Source organism: Acomys russatus, chromosome 28 (genome assembly GCF_903995435.1).
Source record: "Acomys russatus chromosome 28, mAcoRus1.1, whole genome shotgun sequence".
In the NCBI taxonomy this organism is placed as follows: domain Eukaryota; kingdom Metazoa; phylum Chordata; class Mammalia; order Rodentia; family Muridae; genus Acomys; species Acomys russatus.
Window position 1 is genome coordinate 26,396,107 of NC_067164.1, and position 16,079 is coordinate 26,412,185.

General features: G+C 43.5%; 1 protein-coding gene across 1 annotated transcript; it reads left to right on the forward strand.

Moving 5' to 3' along the window:
* Positions 1–12,895: 12,895 nt before the first annotated feature.
* Positions 12,896–15,520, forward strand: LOC127210550 (histone lysine demethylase PHF8-like). The gene has a single exon (XM_051170190.1). It carries the CDS (start codon positions 12,896–12,898, stop codon positions 15,518–15,520), a length of 2,625 nt encoding a protein of 874 aa, XP_051026147.1.
* Positions 15,521–16,079: the final 559 nt, after the last annotated feature.

Consider the following 16,079-nt stretch of genomic DNA (forward strand, 5'->3'; position numbering starts at 1 on the left):
GAAGATGCCCCGTTTTGTAACCACCAGTCCTCCTCGCTGTCTCGCTCGGGTGCGGGGCCTGTGTCAGGTCAGGCTATGCAGTGCAGCGCGCATGAGCGGCCAGGAGGCGGGAGGTGCAGCCGTGGTTCTCCATTGTGTCATCAAAATCATTTTGGAAGCTCCCCTAAAACAAGGCGGAAAGCCCACACCCAGAACTTTCCCCTCAGTCTGGCATCCTGAGAGTTGGTACTTGTAAAAAGTTGCTGGTGTGAGATAGCACCAGATAGGTTTCCAAAGTGGCTGTACTACTTTGCATTCCCACCAGCAATGAAGGAGTGTTCCTCTCTCCCCACATCCTCGCCAGCATGTGGTGTCACTTGAGTTTTTGATCTCAGCCATTCTGATGGGTGTAAGATGGAATCTCAGAGTTGTTTTGATTTGCATTTCCCTGATGACTAAGGAGGTTGAGCATTTCTTTAAGTGTTTCTCAGCCATTTGATATTCCTTTGTTGAGAATTCTCTGTTTAGTTCCAAGCCCCATTTCTCAATTGGGTTATTTGGTTTGGTGGTGTTTAGCTTCTTGAGTTCTTTATATATTTTGGATATTAGACCTTTGTCAGATGCCGGGTTGGTGAAGATCTTTTCCCAGTCTGTAGGCTGTCGCTTTGTTCTCTTGACAGTGTCTCCAGCCTTACAGAAGCTTCTCAGCCTCATGAGGTCCCATTTATTAATTGTTGACATTAAGGCCTGGGCTGTTGGTGTTCTGTTCAGGAAGTTGTCTCCTATGCCAATATGTTCCAGGCTCTTCCCCACTTTTTCTTCTAAGTGACTTAGGGCTTCCTCAAGACCCAGCTATTCCACTCCTTGGAATATACCCAGAAGATGCTCCAGCACACAACAAGAAAATTTGCTCAACCATGTTCATAGCAGCCTTATTCATAATAGCCAGATCATGGAAACAGCCTAAGTGTCCCTCAGTAGAAGAATGGATAAGAAATTGTGGTACATATACACTATGGAATACTACTCAGCTATTAAAAACAAGGAATTCCCGAAATTATCATAATGCGTGAGTTAACCCAGAAGCAGAAAGACTTAAATGGTATATACTCACTTATATCTGCATACTAGCCCAAGGGGCATGTTCCACCAAAGCCTTCACTTACCAGGAAACTGGGACAGAGGGGAGGACATCCTATTGGGACTCTAAACGAGAGAAGCATGGGAGAATGGCAAAGTAGAAGGATCCAGAGGGTCCTAGAAACCTACAAGTAGAACATTATGATAGGCAGATTTGGGCCCAGGGGTCCCGCTCAAACTAAGGCACCAGCCAAGGACAATACAGGCGGTAAACTTTAAACCCCTACCCAGATCTAGCCAATGGTCAGAACAGTCTCCACACTTGAGTGGAGAGTGGGATATGACTTTCTCACGTACTCTGGTGCCTCACATTTGACCACGTCCCCTGGAGGGGGAGACCTGGTGGCACTCAGAGGAAGGACAGCAGGTTACCGAGAAGAGACTTGATACCCTATGAGCATATACAGGGGGAGGTAATCCCCCTCAGGAACAGTCATAGGGGAGGGGAATAAGGGGAAAAGGGGAGGGAGGGAAGAATGGGAGGACACAAGGGATGGGATAACCATTGAGATGTAACCAGAATAAATTAATAATAAAAATTTTTTTTAAAAAGTTGCTGGTGTGGTCCAGGGGCCACTTTGAGGACAGTTGCCCCTCGGCTTTCTTTTCTGTTGCTTCTTGGGTGATCAGCAGAAGGGAGAAGGCTCCACCCCACTTCCCGTAGCCTGGATTTTGGAATAGACTAGTTCATCCAGGAGCCAGATTTAAAAGTACCTGGGAAGAATTTGGGGCAATTGAATTTGGCCTCTGCTCTTCACATTGCTCTGACTTAACCTGTTCTGTGTTGGGAAAGGAACATGCCCAAGCAAGCAAGCTGTTGCAGGCAGCCACTACTCCAGGAGTGAACTGAATGCCACTCACAGTCAGGCACATGTCAGCAGCCTACAGCAGGTTCCTTAGCTGGTACCTGTCGGGCCTGAGGAAGGAGGCAAAGCTGTGCCTCCAAGCAAGCAAGGGAAAATGAGCTCACCCGTGGATGGAAACAGTGATGAATACTGCCAGTGCTGAGAGCGGAGCAATAAGGCTATGAAAAAGAAGGGGGGGAGGGGGAAAGCACAAGGGGAGGGAGAGAGGAATGGGAGGATACAAGGGATGGGATAACAATTGAGCTGTAATATGAATAAATTAATAAAATAAAAAATATTAAAAAGAAACAATATATAATTAGAATAGGATAGAAATAAATATTTTAAATCCTAAAACAAAAACAAACAAACAAACAAACAAAAAGAGCCAGTTAAAAGGTAAACAGAAAGCTGGGCATGGTGGCGCTCGCCTTTAATCCCAGCACTAGGGAGGCAGAGGCAGGTGGATCGCTGTGAGTTCGAGGCCAACCTCGTCTACAAAGTGAGCCCAGGATAGCCAAGGCTACACAGAGAGACCCTGTCTCGGGGAAAAAGAAAAAGAAAAAGGTAAACAGAAGAGCATCACACTGCGCACCTTGGTCTAGTGTGCTATGGGCAGAGATGGTGAACAGGCACCTTGTCCCAATAATAAAAGGAAAACAGCAACAGCAACAGCAACAACAACATAAAACTGCTGGCAAAGGAATTAAACGTACTGAAATCTTTGTTTCTTGAGCATGCACACAACCTCACAGACAATGTGCAGTCCATCAGCGCTGACGCTACCACAGCAAATTCTGAGAGCACAGGGCAGCAGATCTCCTCCCAGAGTCCACAGCTCCATGACTTGAGCATGAAAGGTGTGACCACATTCACCCTTGGCTCAGTGACGGACTTGGTCTTGTTCTTTGGAGATTATTTTCTGGGCTCAGCACTGAGCAGCTGATTACCTATGCAATTTATCTGGTCTTAAATGATAATGGATTTTTGAAGCACTAAAAGAAAACTTAGAGTTTATTGTTAAAACAAAATACCTGGACTTTAATATTCTTAATAAATCCTGATTTCTCCAGAAATGCTTCTTTTGTAGGAATGGGAAAAATGGAAGGATCTGGGTTTTAATGAGACAATGCCTTGGATTAAGAAAAACTGAACTCCAGAGCCTGGCTTGGTGGCACACACCTATAATCCCAGCACTCAGGGAGGCAGAGGCAGACGGATCTCAGTGAGTTCAAGAACGGTCTACAAAGTGAATCCAGAGCAAGCTACACAGAGAACCCTGCCCTTCCCCTGCTAAAAAAAGAAAAAAGAAAAAAAAAAAAGAAAGAAAAAAAGAAAAGCTGAGTTTCATCTGTGTTCCTTGATTTGTGATTTTATTCTAAATTATGTATTATAAGATCTAGGGCTGTAGAAACCAGTCATAATTACCTGTGTTAGCATAATTGGGATTGTCTTTTTCTGACAAGTACACATTTTAAAAAGTGACTTAACATGGTGATTAAAAAAAAAATCCCATCAGGTCACATCGAAGAGATGGTTAAAAATATAAATTGCATTTAGGAAGGAAAGAAGTGGTTCTGTGTTTTTTCCTTGTACATTTAAAAGGGCACAGAGAGAGTGGGACTGACTTCAGGATTCTTCTACTTATGGGATGAACATCACCTGTGTCCACAAACCAGTATCTACTGTGTACTGACATTTTAGTTTCTGCGGATGGAAGAAAGAGTAGCATTTGGTTTGGGAGAGATGATACAGACCATGATTTAGAATACCAATTCATTTGTCTTCTCCTGTGTTTAGAATAACTGCCAATGGGGCCATGATTTTTAAATGTAAAGTGTGTGTGTATGTGTGTGTGTGTGTGTGTGTGTGTGTGTGCGCGCGCATGTGCGCTTGTGTGAAGAGGCACGATTTGCTTTTTGATCTCAACTAAATAACTATTAGAAAAATGTGCCAATTTCATGTCCTCTCTCAAGACTAGCCAAAGAAAACTTGAAAGGATAAGGCTTAACCTTTATTTCCTACATCTTTTTATTTTTAATTTAATTCCTTTGGGGGCGGATTTCTTTTCTAGCTTAGTGGGCTGTCCATCCAGACTTCGTGTGTTATTGCTCCCATTAGTGTGCTTTTATGTTCTGTGTAAATTATTTGAGACAAAATGCTGATAAAACTCAGGGTATTGACGTCTTTGCTGTGAAGCAGAAGAGCTGGGAGGGAGTCTCTAGGGTCTGCCCTTATCGGTGTTGTAGTCAGGTTGTCTTGGTAACTCCTAGTTTTTACACAGTTCCAGCTCAAAGGTTCTTTGTCCCTGAGAAGGTGACTAAGCCCAGCTCTTGAGGGTCAAAGTTTGTGTTGCTGGGAGTCTTGCTTGAATGTGGTCATTTCTGGTCCCGTTTCCTACTAGGACTTGGTTATCGTAAGGCCAGTGTGACTCAGGTTGCTCCCTTAACATGGCAGTTAGGGTGCTGACTCCGTTCTCCTGGGCGGAAGCTGTCCATGCCCTGCAGCTCAGCAGACCTGAAGATGGCAACCTGCACTGTTTTTAGGGAACCAAGAAATGAGTGGAGTTTTAAAAATTAGGGCCCAGCGCCAGGTGTGGTGGCGCACGCCTTTAATCCCAGCACTTGGGAGGCAGAGGCAGGTGTATCACTGTGAGTTCAAGGCCAGCCTGTTCTACAAAGCAAGTCTAGGATAGCCAAGGCTACAAAGAGAAACCCTGTCTCGAAAAAAACAAAAACAAATTAGGGTCCAGTACCAATTTACCTTGGTTGGATAGATGTTTTGGGTAACTAAAAGGACACCCCAATAAATGCAGTTCTAATCTTTACCAGCTGACTGATACTGTGTAAAGAATTGAATTGGGGGTGTAGTTTGGTCCCACCTGTACATTAAGTATGTACAGTAGGCACCCAGACACTGGAGACTCCTACTTTCCAACAGCAGCTTTACAAATGGACATTCTTGTGGAATTTGTGGCTACCAGGGCAAGGACTTTAAAAAGATGTAGGGAAGTCAATGCTTCATATTTCAAACCAGAATGTACAGATCAGCTCCAGCCTTGCCCTTAACCTTTGTAAGTCAGATTGTTAGCAAAAGCAGGCAGGCAACACTGAACACAGAGTTAGCTGGCGTTTGGACTTCCTCACTAAGGTGGGAATGCTGGTTAGCTTGATAGATGTCTCAGTGTAAAATTGAGGGAAACTAGGTCTGGGGGCAGGTAAGCTTAAAGCTTTGGAAGTGTTAGGGTGACTTTTGAAACTCTTGTTACTGGGGAGCCTTTAGCGTTTAATCTGTCTTGTGAACAGGTCCTGTGGCTTAGGATTCAAACTGTAGTGTGGCTAGGCCATATCTGTGCCTTCTGGGATGGGTGCCCATTAGGTAGTTCTGGGCACAGAGGGATCAGAGGTGCCCTCTACACCTAGCCCTTTGGATCACCGCTGACTCTGGCATCTTAGTAAGGATTTGACTAAAATGTGACTGGGTGTTTGAAATATAGGACATGAGTACACTCAGTTGTTAATTTATGAAAGTGGAAACAAGTACAATTTGTCTTGTTTTTGCCTGTAATCTTACATAACAGGATATAAAATTCAAAAGGCTTTACATAACTCAGAGACATCAAAAAATACAGAAAAAGAATATAGTGTGTGTGTGTGTGTGTGTGTGTGTGTGTGTGTGTGTGTAATTTCACTCATCAGTTAAGAGGACTTACTGCTCTTGCAGAGGACATGGATTCAGCTCCAGTGGATTTGATGTCCCATTTCTGACCTCTAAGAGCAGTACACACACACACACACATGCACACACGCACGCGCGGCACACACACACACACACACACACGCACGCGCGCGCGGCACACACACACACACATGCACACACGCACGCGCGCGCGGCACACACACACACACACACACACACACACACATGCACACGCGCGCGCGCGCGGCACACACACACACATCTTAAAATTTTACAATGTCAGCATCCCTTTACAACAAAACCTCTCAAGAATAAAGGGCTAAAAGCAAGATACCAGAATACAAAAAGGGAAAGAATATATAACAAAACTCATGTCCATATTCTACTAAATGGGGAAAAACTTAAAGCATTCTTTCTAAAACCAGGATCAAGACAACATTACCCATTCTTTCTACTCTTATTCAATATAGAGTTAAAATTTTAGTCAGTGGACTCACACAAGAAAAAAGAAAGGGGTTACTATTAGATTAATATCCCTATTTGCAGATGGTCTAACATTCATTTTTTTAAAAAATCAAGACTCCCTTGAATCTTATTTTCTAAAAAAAAAAGTTTGACAAGTAGCAAGAGGCAAAATTATCCATATAAGAATCAGTGGTATATCTATATAGCAATAATGAATTTGTTAAGAAAGAAGCAAGAGGAAAGTTCCGATATTCCCAAAACAAAATACTGACATAACCAGGGATGTGAAACACTTCTACAGTAAAAAGTTTCAGACACTGAGAAGAGCAAGTGAAGAAGACACCAGCACAGGAAAATCTCCTTTGGTCATGGGTTAGCAGAATGAATACCACGATACTGTGTACATTAATGAAAGTGGTCATGATTCAGTGCAAACAAAATGCCAATGGCCCTCTTGTCTGAGATAGAGAGCTAGAGACTCCTAGCAGCAGGGGTTATGGGAACAGAAGAGGCCACCCGCTAAGTAGGAAGAGCACCTAGTGGAGTGAGGAGAAAACAAACCCACCCACAAAAACTTCTGCCCAGAACTCACCATGTCTACAAGATGTGCAGGGATGAAGATAGAGCAGAGGTTGAGGGAATGTCCAACCAATGCCTGGCCTGACCTGAGACCCACCTCATGAGAGAGAGCCAACCCCTGAAACTATTAACAATACTCTGCTATGCTTGCAGACAGGAGCCTAGCATAGCTGTCCTCTGAGAGGCTCCATGCAGCAGCAGTTCTAAACAGATACTGACTCACAGCCAAACACTGGGTGGATTTCAGGAAGTCCTTTGGAAGAGTTTGTGTAGGGGGGAGATAGAAGGACCCGGAAGGGACAGGAGCTCCACAAGAAGAGCAACAGAGCCAACTAACCTGGGCTCGTGGGGACTTGCAGAGATTGAAATACCAGCCAAAAATCTTGCATGGACTGGACCTAGGCCCCCTACACAGATGTAGCTGATGGACAGTTTGGTCCTCATGTGGGTCCCCTAGTAAGGGGAGTAGGGGACTGTCTGTGACATGGACTCTATTGCCTGCCTGCCTTAGTTCCCACCCAGCCAGGATGCCTTACTAGATCACAAGGGAAGAGGACATGCTCGGTCCTGATGCAACTTTATGTGCTGGGGTGGGTTGGTGGTTGTGGGGTTCCCTTTTTCTGAGGAGTAGGGGAGGGGGATAGGGAAAGAGGGAGGGAGGGTGGGACCGGGAAGAAAGGAAGTAGGGGGCTATGATTACATGTAAAGTGAATAATAATAATAATAATAATAATAATAATAATAATAATAATAATAATAATAAACTTCCAATCTACTATCTTAACAAGGAACTCTTTAATTATTTTAAAATGTAGTATTTCATTAATGCTTTGAGAATTTCACAGTGTGTTTTGATCATATTTACTATTCACTATGTCCCTTAGCTCCTCTCTGTTGCAAGCCCCAACTTCTCATTTTGTTAATAACCCACTGAGTCCAATTTGTGCTAGTCATGTACTCCGTCTGAGTGCCAGGAAAGTAAATGGCTCAGAGTGTAAATATTCCAACTGCCAAACCTGATGACCTTAGTTGGATCCCCATCACTTAAATGGTAAAGAAAACCAAATCTTTCAATTTTTCCTCTGACCTTCCCATGTATGCTGCGCCATAATACATGTATACAAAGAGATAAACAATAAATAAACAAAAAGATAACACAATTTGAAATTTTTTCCAAAATCTGAGTGCCAGGCAGAATTCTAGGCTAAACTGTTGACTTCTTTGAATGCTGCTTTCAGTCAACATGAAAAAGCTTTCTGCCCTATCAGCTATCACCCAAAGTGTGGATGCCTGATGATTGCATTCCATGGCTGCTCAGGATTGGCTGTAACTCCAGTACCAAGAATCCTTTTGCTCAATCCTATGCAGTGGGCCTCCCTGGCACGCCACCTAATTCAGTTGAACACAGGTGGAGGTTGTGGTAGGCTAGCTTAGTAAAGGTCTGAGTGCTCTGCTGCAAAGTCACAACCATTTTACCCTAGATCCATGCTGCAGCCTGCTGGAAGTTATGCCTGGAAAATTCTCGGGGTATCTAGGGCGTAGCCCCAAGCAAGGGAGAATGAGAAGGGTATGTGACTACTTGAGTAATTGGACCTTGAGAGGGCTTTTCTGAGTTTTGCAAGTTCCATGAAAAAAAAAATTGACTTGAAAGAAAACCCCTCACAAGTGTTACAGATTAAAACATAATGATTAGTTGTAATGACTGTAAAAGAGACTTGTTTAGCAGGTGTGGAGAGGAGACTCAAATAATGTATTAGTTGTAAAAGTCAGTGGATGGCATTTAGAGATGAAATCAGACTAGGAATCCAAAGGAATGTGTCATCTCATCTAGATCCAGCACTAATCTGATGTATGGTTTGTGACTTTTGAGTCTACTGAAGGCTTGCAATTTCCAGAGACAGCTGCAAATGGTAAATTGTGATTCATTTGGTTCACTTTTTTTTTTTTTTTTAACTTTTTTCAGGCATGCCTCCTACTTTACCCATGGTCACACGGAAAGCCCACATTCACAAAACCAGATAAATATCCCTGTGCCAGAGAGTCAGACCAACTGGTGAAACAGAAGACAACCGTGGATGACATTTAAGACTTAACCCTGGGAGCTCAGTATGTTCTTCTGTGCTCCTCTCCTCCCAGTGTGGAAACACTGCCACTCAACGTCTTCATATAGAGGGGCAAGTTAGAACGTGGAGGCATTTTAACTTATTGCCTAAACAACTTGATAAATTTATAATTCCCCTTATGTCTGAGTGAGTCATACTCTAAGCCTGACCATCACGCTTTTGTTGTTGTTTTTATTTTTTTCCAACTTTTTATTGATTCTTTGTGAGTTTCATATCATGCTCCCCACTCCCCTACATCTCCCTCTCCCCTTGTATCTGCCCCCTAAAGAAAATAAAAGACAAACAAATAAACAACAACAAAAAAGCCAAAAGAAACTAAATTTATTATTATTGTTGTTTTAGATAGGTTCTCACTGTGTAGCTGTGGGTGGCCTAGAACTTACTATGTAAGCCAGGCTGTCCTGGACGGGAACAGAGAGCCTCTAGGCTCTGCCTCCTGAGTCCTGGAGTTAATGATGTAAACCACTGAACCAGCAACTCCATGGATACCCAAGCCAAAACACTATCCAGAAGACATATTGATGTCAACTACAGTGTCAGCATCAAAACAACAACAACCTACACTCACCTGTGCACATTGTGCTCCATCTTCCCATCGCTCTGCAGTGTCTAACTGTGAGTCCTTGGGACACTAGGCTAAATTCCCAGGTTTTTGTGTCCCGGGACAAGACGCTGAGCCAGGGCCATGTGCTTAGAAATAAGAGAGACAGTTTACTAGGAAGAGGAAAACATCCTCAGTGTGGATGGGAGTGGTTTAGTTTGCTGAGGGGAAAGACCAAAAACAGGAGACCTCAGGGTCCATGACCCTACTTTGAGACATTTATGTACGACCTGCTTCTTCCACGTTTGTATATTGTAGGCTTTTTGTGTGTGTACACACTGCTATGTGTTGTCTGCGTGGGAAACTGTTTCTAGACTTTGGCAGTCAGATTTTTTCTTTTCTTTTAAAATATACCAGCAATTAACCAGAATTTTTTAATAGTTAAAAACTAAAATCTAGGGCTGGAGAGATGGCTCAGAGGTTAAGAGCACTGTCAGCTCTTCCAGAGGTCCTGAGTTCAATTCCCAGCAATCCACACGGTGGCTCACAACCATCTGTAATGTGATCTGGTGCCCCCTTCTGGTGGGTAGGTGTACATGCAGGCAGGTACTGTATACATAATAAACAAATCATTAAAAAAAGAACATATTTTTAAAAAACTAAAATCTATTTATTCATTTTATATATTTTTATTTTGTGAGATTATGGTAAGATTTCAACATTTTTCCCTTCTCTTTCTTCCCTCCAAGTCCTCCCATATACCCCTTCCTGCTCTCCTTAAAACCCATGGCCTCTTTTTTAAACTAATTGTTATTGTGCAGAATTTTATTTAAAAATCATACTTGTAATTAAATGAATAAATTATATAGACATATATTTAAGAAAAATGCAGGCTGAGAATGCAGTTTAGTGAATACAGTTACTGCCTTGTAAGTAACTATGAGGATTAGAGACTACACCCATCCAAAAGCAAGGAAGACATGACAGACAGCTGTAATCCTAACACTCAGAATACAATGTTTTTGATGCAGAAGTCTCAAGTAAATACTCAAATTAAAGCCAGGTGGTGATGGCGTACACCATGAATCCCAGAACTCAAAAGGTAGAGGCAGGTGGATCTCTGTGAGTTCTAGGCCAGCTTGGTCTACAGAGTGGGTTTAAGGACAGCTATGGCTACAAAGAAAGACCCTATCTCAAATCAAATGAATCCCAGAAGCACACAAAGAGGATAGTATTGCTAATAAAAATACCATTTATCGACTTTCTCATGTACTATGGTGCCTCACATTTGACCATGTCCCCTGGAGGGGGAGACCTGGTGGCACTCAGAGGAAGGACAGCAGGTAGCCAAGAAGAGACTTGATACCCTATGAGCATATACAGGGGGAGGAAATCCCCCTCAGGAACAGTCATAGGGGAGGGGAATAAGGGGAAAATGGGGGGGGGGGGGAGGAATGGGAGGATACAAGGGATGGGATAACCATTGAGATGTAACAAGAATAAATTAATTTAAAAAAAAAGGAAAAAAAATACCATTTATCACAGCAATGCAATATTGATCAGCACCAGGGTAGAATGTTTTAAATCACGGATTTATAAGAACTCCTGGCATATGACAGTTGTTCAATAAATTAATAAATATAATAGAGTCTTTAAATTTGTTTTACTACATTAAAGGGAAACATCCACATGGCATCTGGGTAATGTCAAAACAACTATTTGATCCATTCCATATGCTCCCATTTTTTTGGTCAGATTCCCAAGCTTTGTTCATATGAGAATATAATTAATTAATCAATCAATCAATTAAAACTGTGACTGTTGTGCTGCAGTACTTGTGGAAGTCAGGGGACAACTTGGGATAGATCTTCTCTCTCACCGCTATGTGAGGTTGGGTATCGAACACAAGTCCTCTACCTTGAGTTATATTCTTGATGTCCCTATCTGCAGTCCCTGCTTTCCTCCCACAAACCCCTGGGTATTTGCATCTCGAAAGTTGTCCTGAGATACCCGCTGGCTACATACACAAACCTGTGATTCTAGAAGTCCGCCGTCAAGATTCCAAGCCTTAGTGTAACAGTTGCAGAATTCAACGTGTGCTCTCTGGGGGCGGAGTCAGCCCCGTAGGCTTCATAGGTGAATCTCTAGAGCTCACGCAGTTCCTCGAGTGGAGGAGTCCCTGAAGCCTTGAGGCTGAGGAGGTCCATGTAGGGTTTGCAACCAGGTTTGGGGTATGGAAAGCTTTATTTCAGTCATGGAGGGATAAAGAACGTCTTGTTAGTTTTGAGAGTTACAGGGATATTCTGGTCAGTTTAAGACTCTAAGATGAAATTTATTGCCAAAGGGGGGGGGGGGCTTAAAAGAGCCCTTGGTCAGTCTGAGGCGGTTACTGCGAAGCTATGGCTGACGGGAATCTTCGCTTAGTATCGGGGTTTTGAGAGATTTTTGTTTGTTTTTGTTTTTCAAGACAGGGTTTCTCTGTGTAGCCTTGGCTGTCCTGGACGCACTTTGTAGACCAGGCTGGCCTCAAACTCACAAGGATCCGCCTGCCCTTGTCTCCCGAGTGCTGGGATTAAGGCGTGCGCCACGACGCCCGACCTTTTGAGAGATTTTTGTTGTTCTTGTTGTTCTTTTAGTTGTTTTGAAGGAATCTATTTTATCATCAGGGGTGTGAAGAGATCCCCCGTCATGCTTAAAGTGTACAAAATTGAGGTTTATTTCAGATTTGGGGATAATGACATAAATTACTGCGTGGGAAGGAACGGTATTAAAAATGAGGAAAAGGTTCATTTTAAGTCTTAAAAACCAACTGCAGGACTGTGGCTTGAGTGTCTAGTCTTGTTTACCTTGTTTTTAAATACTTTGAGGTAGCTTCCTAATAACCCGACTTCACACGGAAGGGTTTCCACATCGCTTATTCCTCCTACTTTGGAGATGAAAGACTGTCTCTTTCCAAGCCCTTCCCACATTTTCCAAAGACTAATTAATTTATTTATACAGTATTCTGCCTGAATGTGTGCCTACACACCAGACAAGAGCACCAGATCTTATTATAGATGGTTGTGAGCCACCATGTGGTTACTAGGAATTGAACTCAGGACCTTTGAAAGAACTGACAAGTGCTGGTAACCTCTGAGCCAACTCTCCAGCCCCCACCCCATCCCCCCCCACACACACATTTTATGCTGTAGTTGGTATCATAATAATGAGATTGGAGAATTCTAGAACCTGGGAAGCAAGAGGCTAGCAACAGAAAGTTTACAGGAACTTCTTAAGAGGCTTCAGGTCTTTACTTGAAACTCCAGAAAGTTACCACTGACTTCAGGGCCCAAGCAGGCAGGGAAGAGCTCAAAGTTGGAGCAGAGCACAAAAGTATCTCTCCGTTTTCTCTCATAGAAAGAAATTCTAAAGGCTGAGTCCCAGTGAGCCATTATCATCCAGGAAGGTGCCTGTTGCTACCCTCTAGTTCTCTTTTAATAGCACAAACTTTAGTCTGCTATATGTAATCATTTCATCCTGTGAAGATGACCTCAGCACCTTTGTATTGTCTTTGTCAACAGCCTTATGATGTAAATCACTTCATGATTGAGTGCGACCTGTGCCAGGACTGGTTTCATGGTAGTTGCGTTGGTGTTGATGAAAGGAAAGCCGCTGGCATTGACATCTACCACTGTCCAGCCTGCGAGGTTGTACATGGGCCATCCATTATGAAAAAGTGCCACCGATCTTCTAAGAAGCATGGAGCTCTCAAGAAGCAGCCAGTGAAGACTGGGAGCCCTATCTTTACTCAGCAGCTCCAGGGTAAGACTTTTGACAGCCCTGATGAAGTGATTTTGAAGCCCAAAGGAAGTCAGTTGACAGTGGAATTCCTGGAAAAGAATAGCTTCAGTAAACCCATCCTTATCTTAAAGAAGGATGGGCTGGGGATGACACTTCCCCCAACGTCATTCACTGTCAGAGATGTGGAACAACATGTTGGTTCTGACAAAGAGATTGATGTGATTGATGTGGCCCGTCAGGCTAGCTGCAAGATGATGCTAGGTGATTTTGTGAAATATTATTACAGCAAGAAGAGGGGGAAAACCTTCAATGTTATTAATTTGGAATTCTCTAATACAAAGCTTTCTAATATAGTAGAGATGCCCAAGATAGTTCAAAAGCTTTCCTGGATTGAAAACTTATGGCCAGGAGAGTGTGGCTTTGAGAGACCCAATATACAAAAATATTGCTTTATGAGTGTGCAGGATAGCTATACAGATTTTCACATTGAATTTGGTGGCACATCAGTCTGGTACCATGTACTTAAGGGTGAAAAGATCTTCTATTTGATCCACCCAACAGATGCTAATCTGACTCTTTTTGAGTGTTGGAGCAACTCCTCTCATAAGAAAGAGATGTTCTTTGGTGACCAGGTGGACAAGTGTTACAAGTGTCCTGTGAAGCAAGGACAGACACTTTTCATTCCTACAGGATGGATCCATGCTGTGCTCACCCCTGTGGACTGCCTAGCATTTGGGGGAAACTTCTTACACAGTCTTAATATTGAAATGCAGCTCAAAGCATATGAGACTGGGAGGCAGCTGACTACCCCAGCCTTCTTTAAGTTTCCCAGCTTCGAGACCATCTGCTGGCATGTGGGACAGCACATCCTGGACCTCTTGGGAGGTCTGAGAGAGAACGGGAGGTCTCCTGCCTCCTACTTGGTTTGTGGTGGTAAAGCTCTGAGCTTGGCCTTTCGGGCCTGGACAAGGAAAGAAGTTCTGCCAGATCATGAGGATGAGATCCCGAAGACAGTGCAGACCACACAGCTCATGGAAGATCTGGATAGGGAGATCCATCTGGTTGAAGACATCCAGAAGCCGAGCACTAATTTTGGGCTCCCGATGCTCTTTCATACCAATTCCTCTTCCTTAAGTAGGCCAACTCATTCTGCCTCATTATCCAAGCCTACGTTAGCAGTGCCCTCCAAAAGTGGTTCAAAAAAGAAAGGCCCAAAGCACCAAGACATCTTCAAGAAGACAGAACAAAAGGGCAGGGAGAGTCCATGCTACCATGGCGATAATCTCATGGATGTAAACAATCCTCAAGCACTAAAGCTAGGCGCTGCCTGCTTGAATGGCTCAGATAATGCCTCAGAATCAAACAAAGTCTTTAATGAGAGTGATAACCCAGTGTCTCCGTTGAAGGCTAATAGAAGTACCAAGAAGATGAAGAGGAGCCTCTCCAACTCTTGGAGAGCCAAAATCATGAAGAAGAAGAAGAAAGGTAATTCCAGGATGGTGGAAGGGCAGGTGATAGGAGGTAACTTGGACTTGAAATCAAACAAGGAGCTGCTCACTGAAAAGAGATTGGGCAAAAAGGAAGTGAGTCTGGTAGTAAGCCCAAAACTTTCCCCAAATGTGCCCCGTGTGGAGTTTTGCTCTGATGAAAACCAAATTATTGAACCAGGGGAAGCTGAGATCACCACTGAGAACAGCCATAAAATAGATGAGGAAATGGTGGAAGGGGTTGAAGGGAAGCATGGCAACGGGAGTGGATCTGATAGGAATTTTGATCCACTTAAGGCCAGGAAACAGGTGGGAGGACCTGGATGTGTTGTCTTCACCGAGGACCTAGACTCTTCCAGAAACAAGAAGGCTACACAGGACAGTGTGTTGGTGGCTGATTTGCACTCCTCACCTCCTTCACCAGCTCCCTCTACCCCTCAGGCACTTTTGAGTGGGGAGCAGGGCCAAGGCAATGAGAGCTCCAGCAGTGCCTTGGGAGCAGTGTCTAAGAGTCCTGTTTCTCAGCACGCCCCGAGAAAATGGCCCATCAAACGGCTAAAATACTGGAGACCGAAGAGTAAGGGGGACAGTGCCAGTGGGGGCAGCTCCGGATCAGGCTTCAAGGGTTCTGAGTGTATCTACATAATCCTGGAGTCTGATGAGGAGTACAATGACCCTGTTTTGAAACCTCCACCAAGGAAAAGGAAGATATCAGATGATGCTCCAAGGACTCCCAGGGCATGTGTGACCCCAACGTTACCGAGACAGGACCATCCTGCGCACGACAGCACCAGAGTTGCCTCCGCTGAAATAGGCTTGGCTGCAACAGCTGCAAAGCTGGCATATCGGAAAAAGGCACTAAATGGAGAAGATAAGACTTAAACCCATGACCTCAAACTTCAGCTTTCCTGTTGCTTGATACTTAAGTGAATATATATTTTAGTAATAATATCCTAAGCAAAGTTTAATAGGGTGTTTCTTGTAGGAAGTTATATAGAGCTATAGAGTTTCTTAGAAATGTCTTCCAGAATGTTATTGGGACCCAGATGAGATCCAGCAGGCCAAGAGGCTCTTCTTTCACCAAAACCTGCCTCTGTCATTTATATTTCAGTTCCATGTGTAATTTGGAAATAAAGGAATTTTGCTGCTTTTCAAAAAAAATTTTTATTTATTATTATTTATTCTCATTACATCTGACTGTTATCACCTCGCTCTTCCTGTTCCTGCCCTCCCTTCCTTTTCTACCTTATTCCCCTCTTCTAGACCACTTGATGGGGTTGGGTCCCTCCACCACCACTGTCTGGCCACAGCCTATCAGGTCTCATCAAGACAGTCTGTAAGCCCACCCAGCCAAGGGGCACTGATCAGATCATGTACACCATAGGCAAAGAAAATGAACAAAAGGCCCACAAAAATAAAATACAAGCAAAAGACTCAACAG

What these genes read in the sequence shown, in the direction of transcription:
- LOC127210550 (XM_051170190.1), top strand. Translation starts at nt 12,896, where the DNA reads ATGACCTCAGCACCTTTGTATTGTCTTTGTCAACAGCCTTATGATGTA.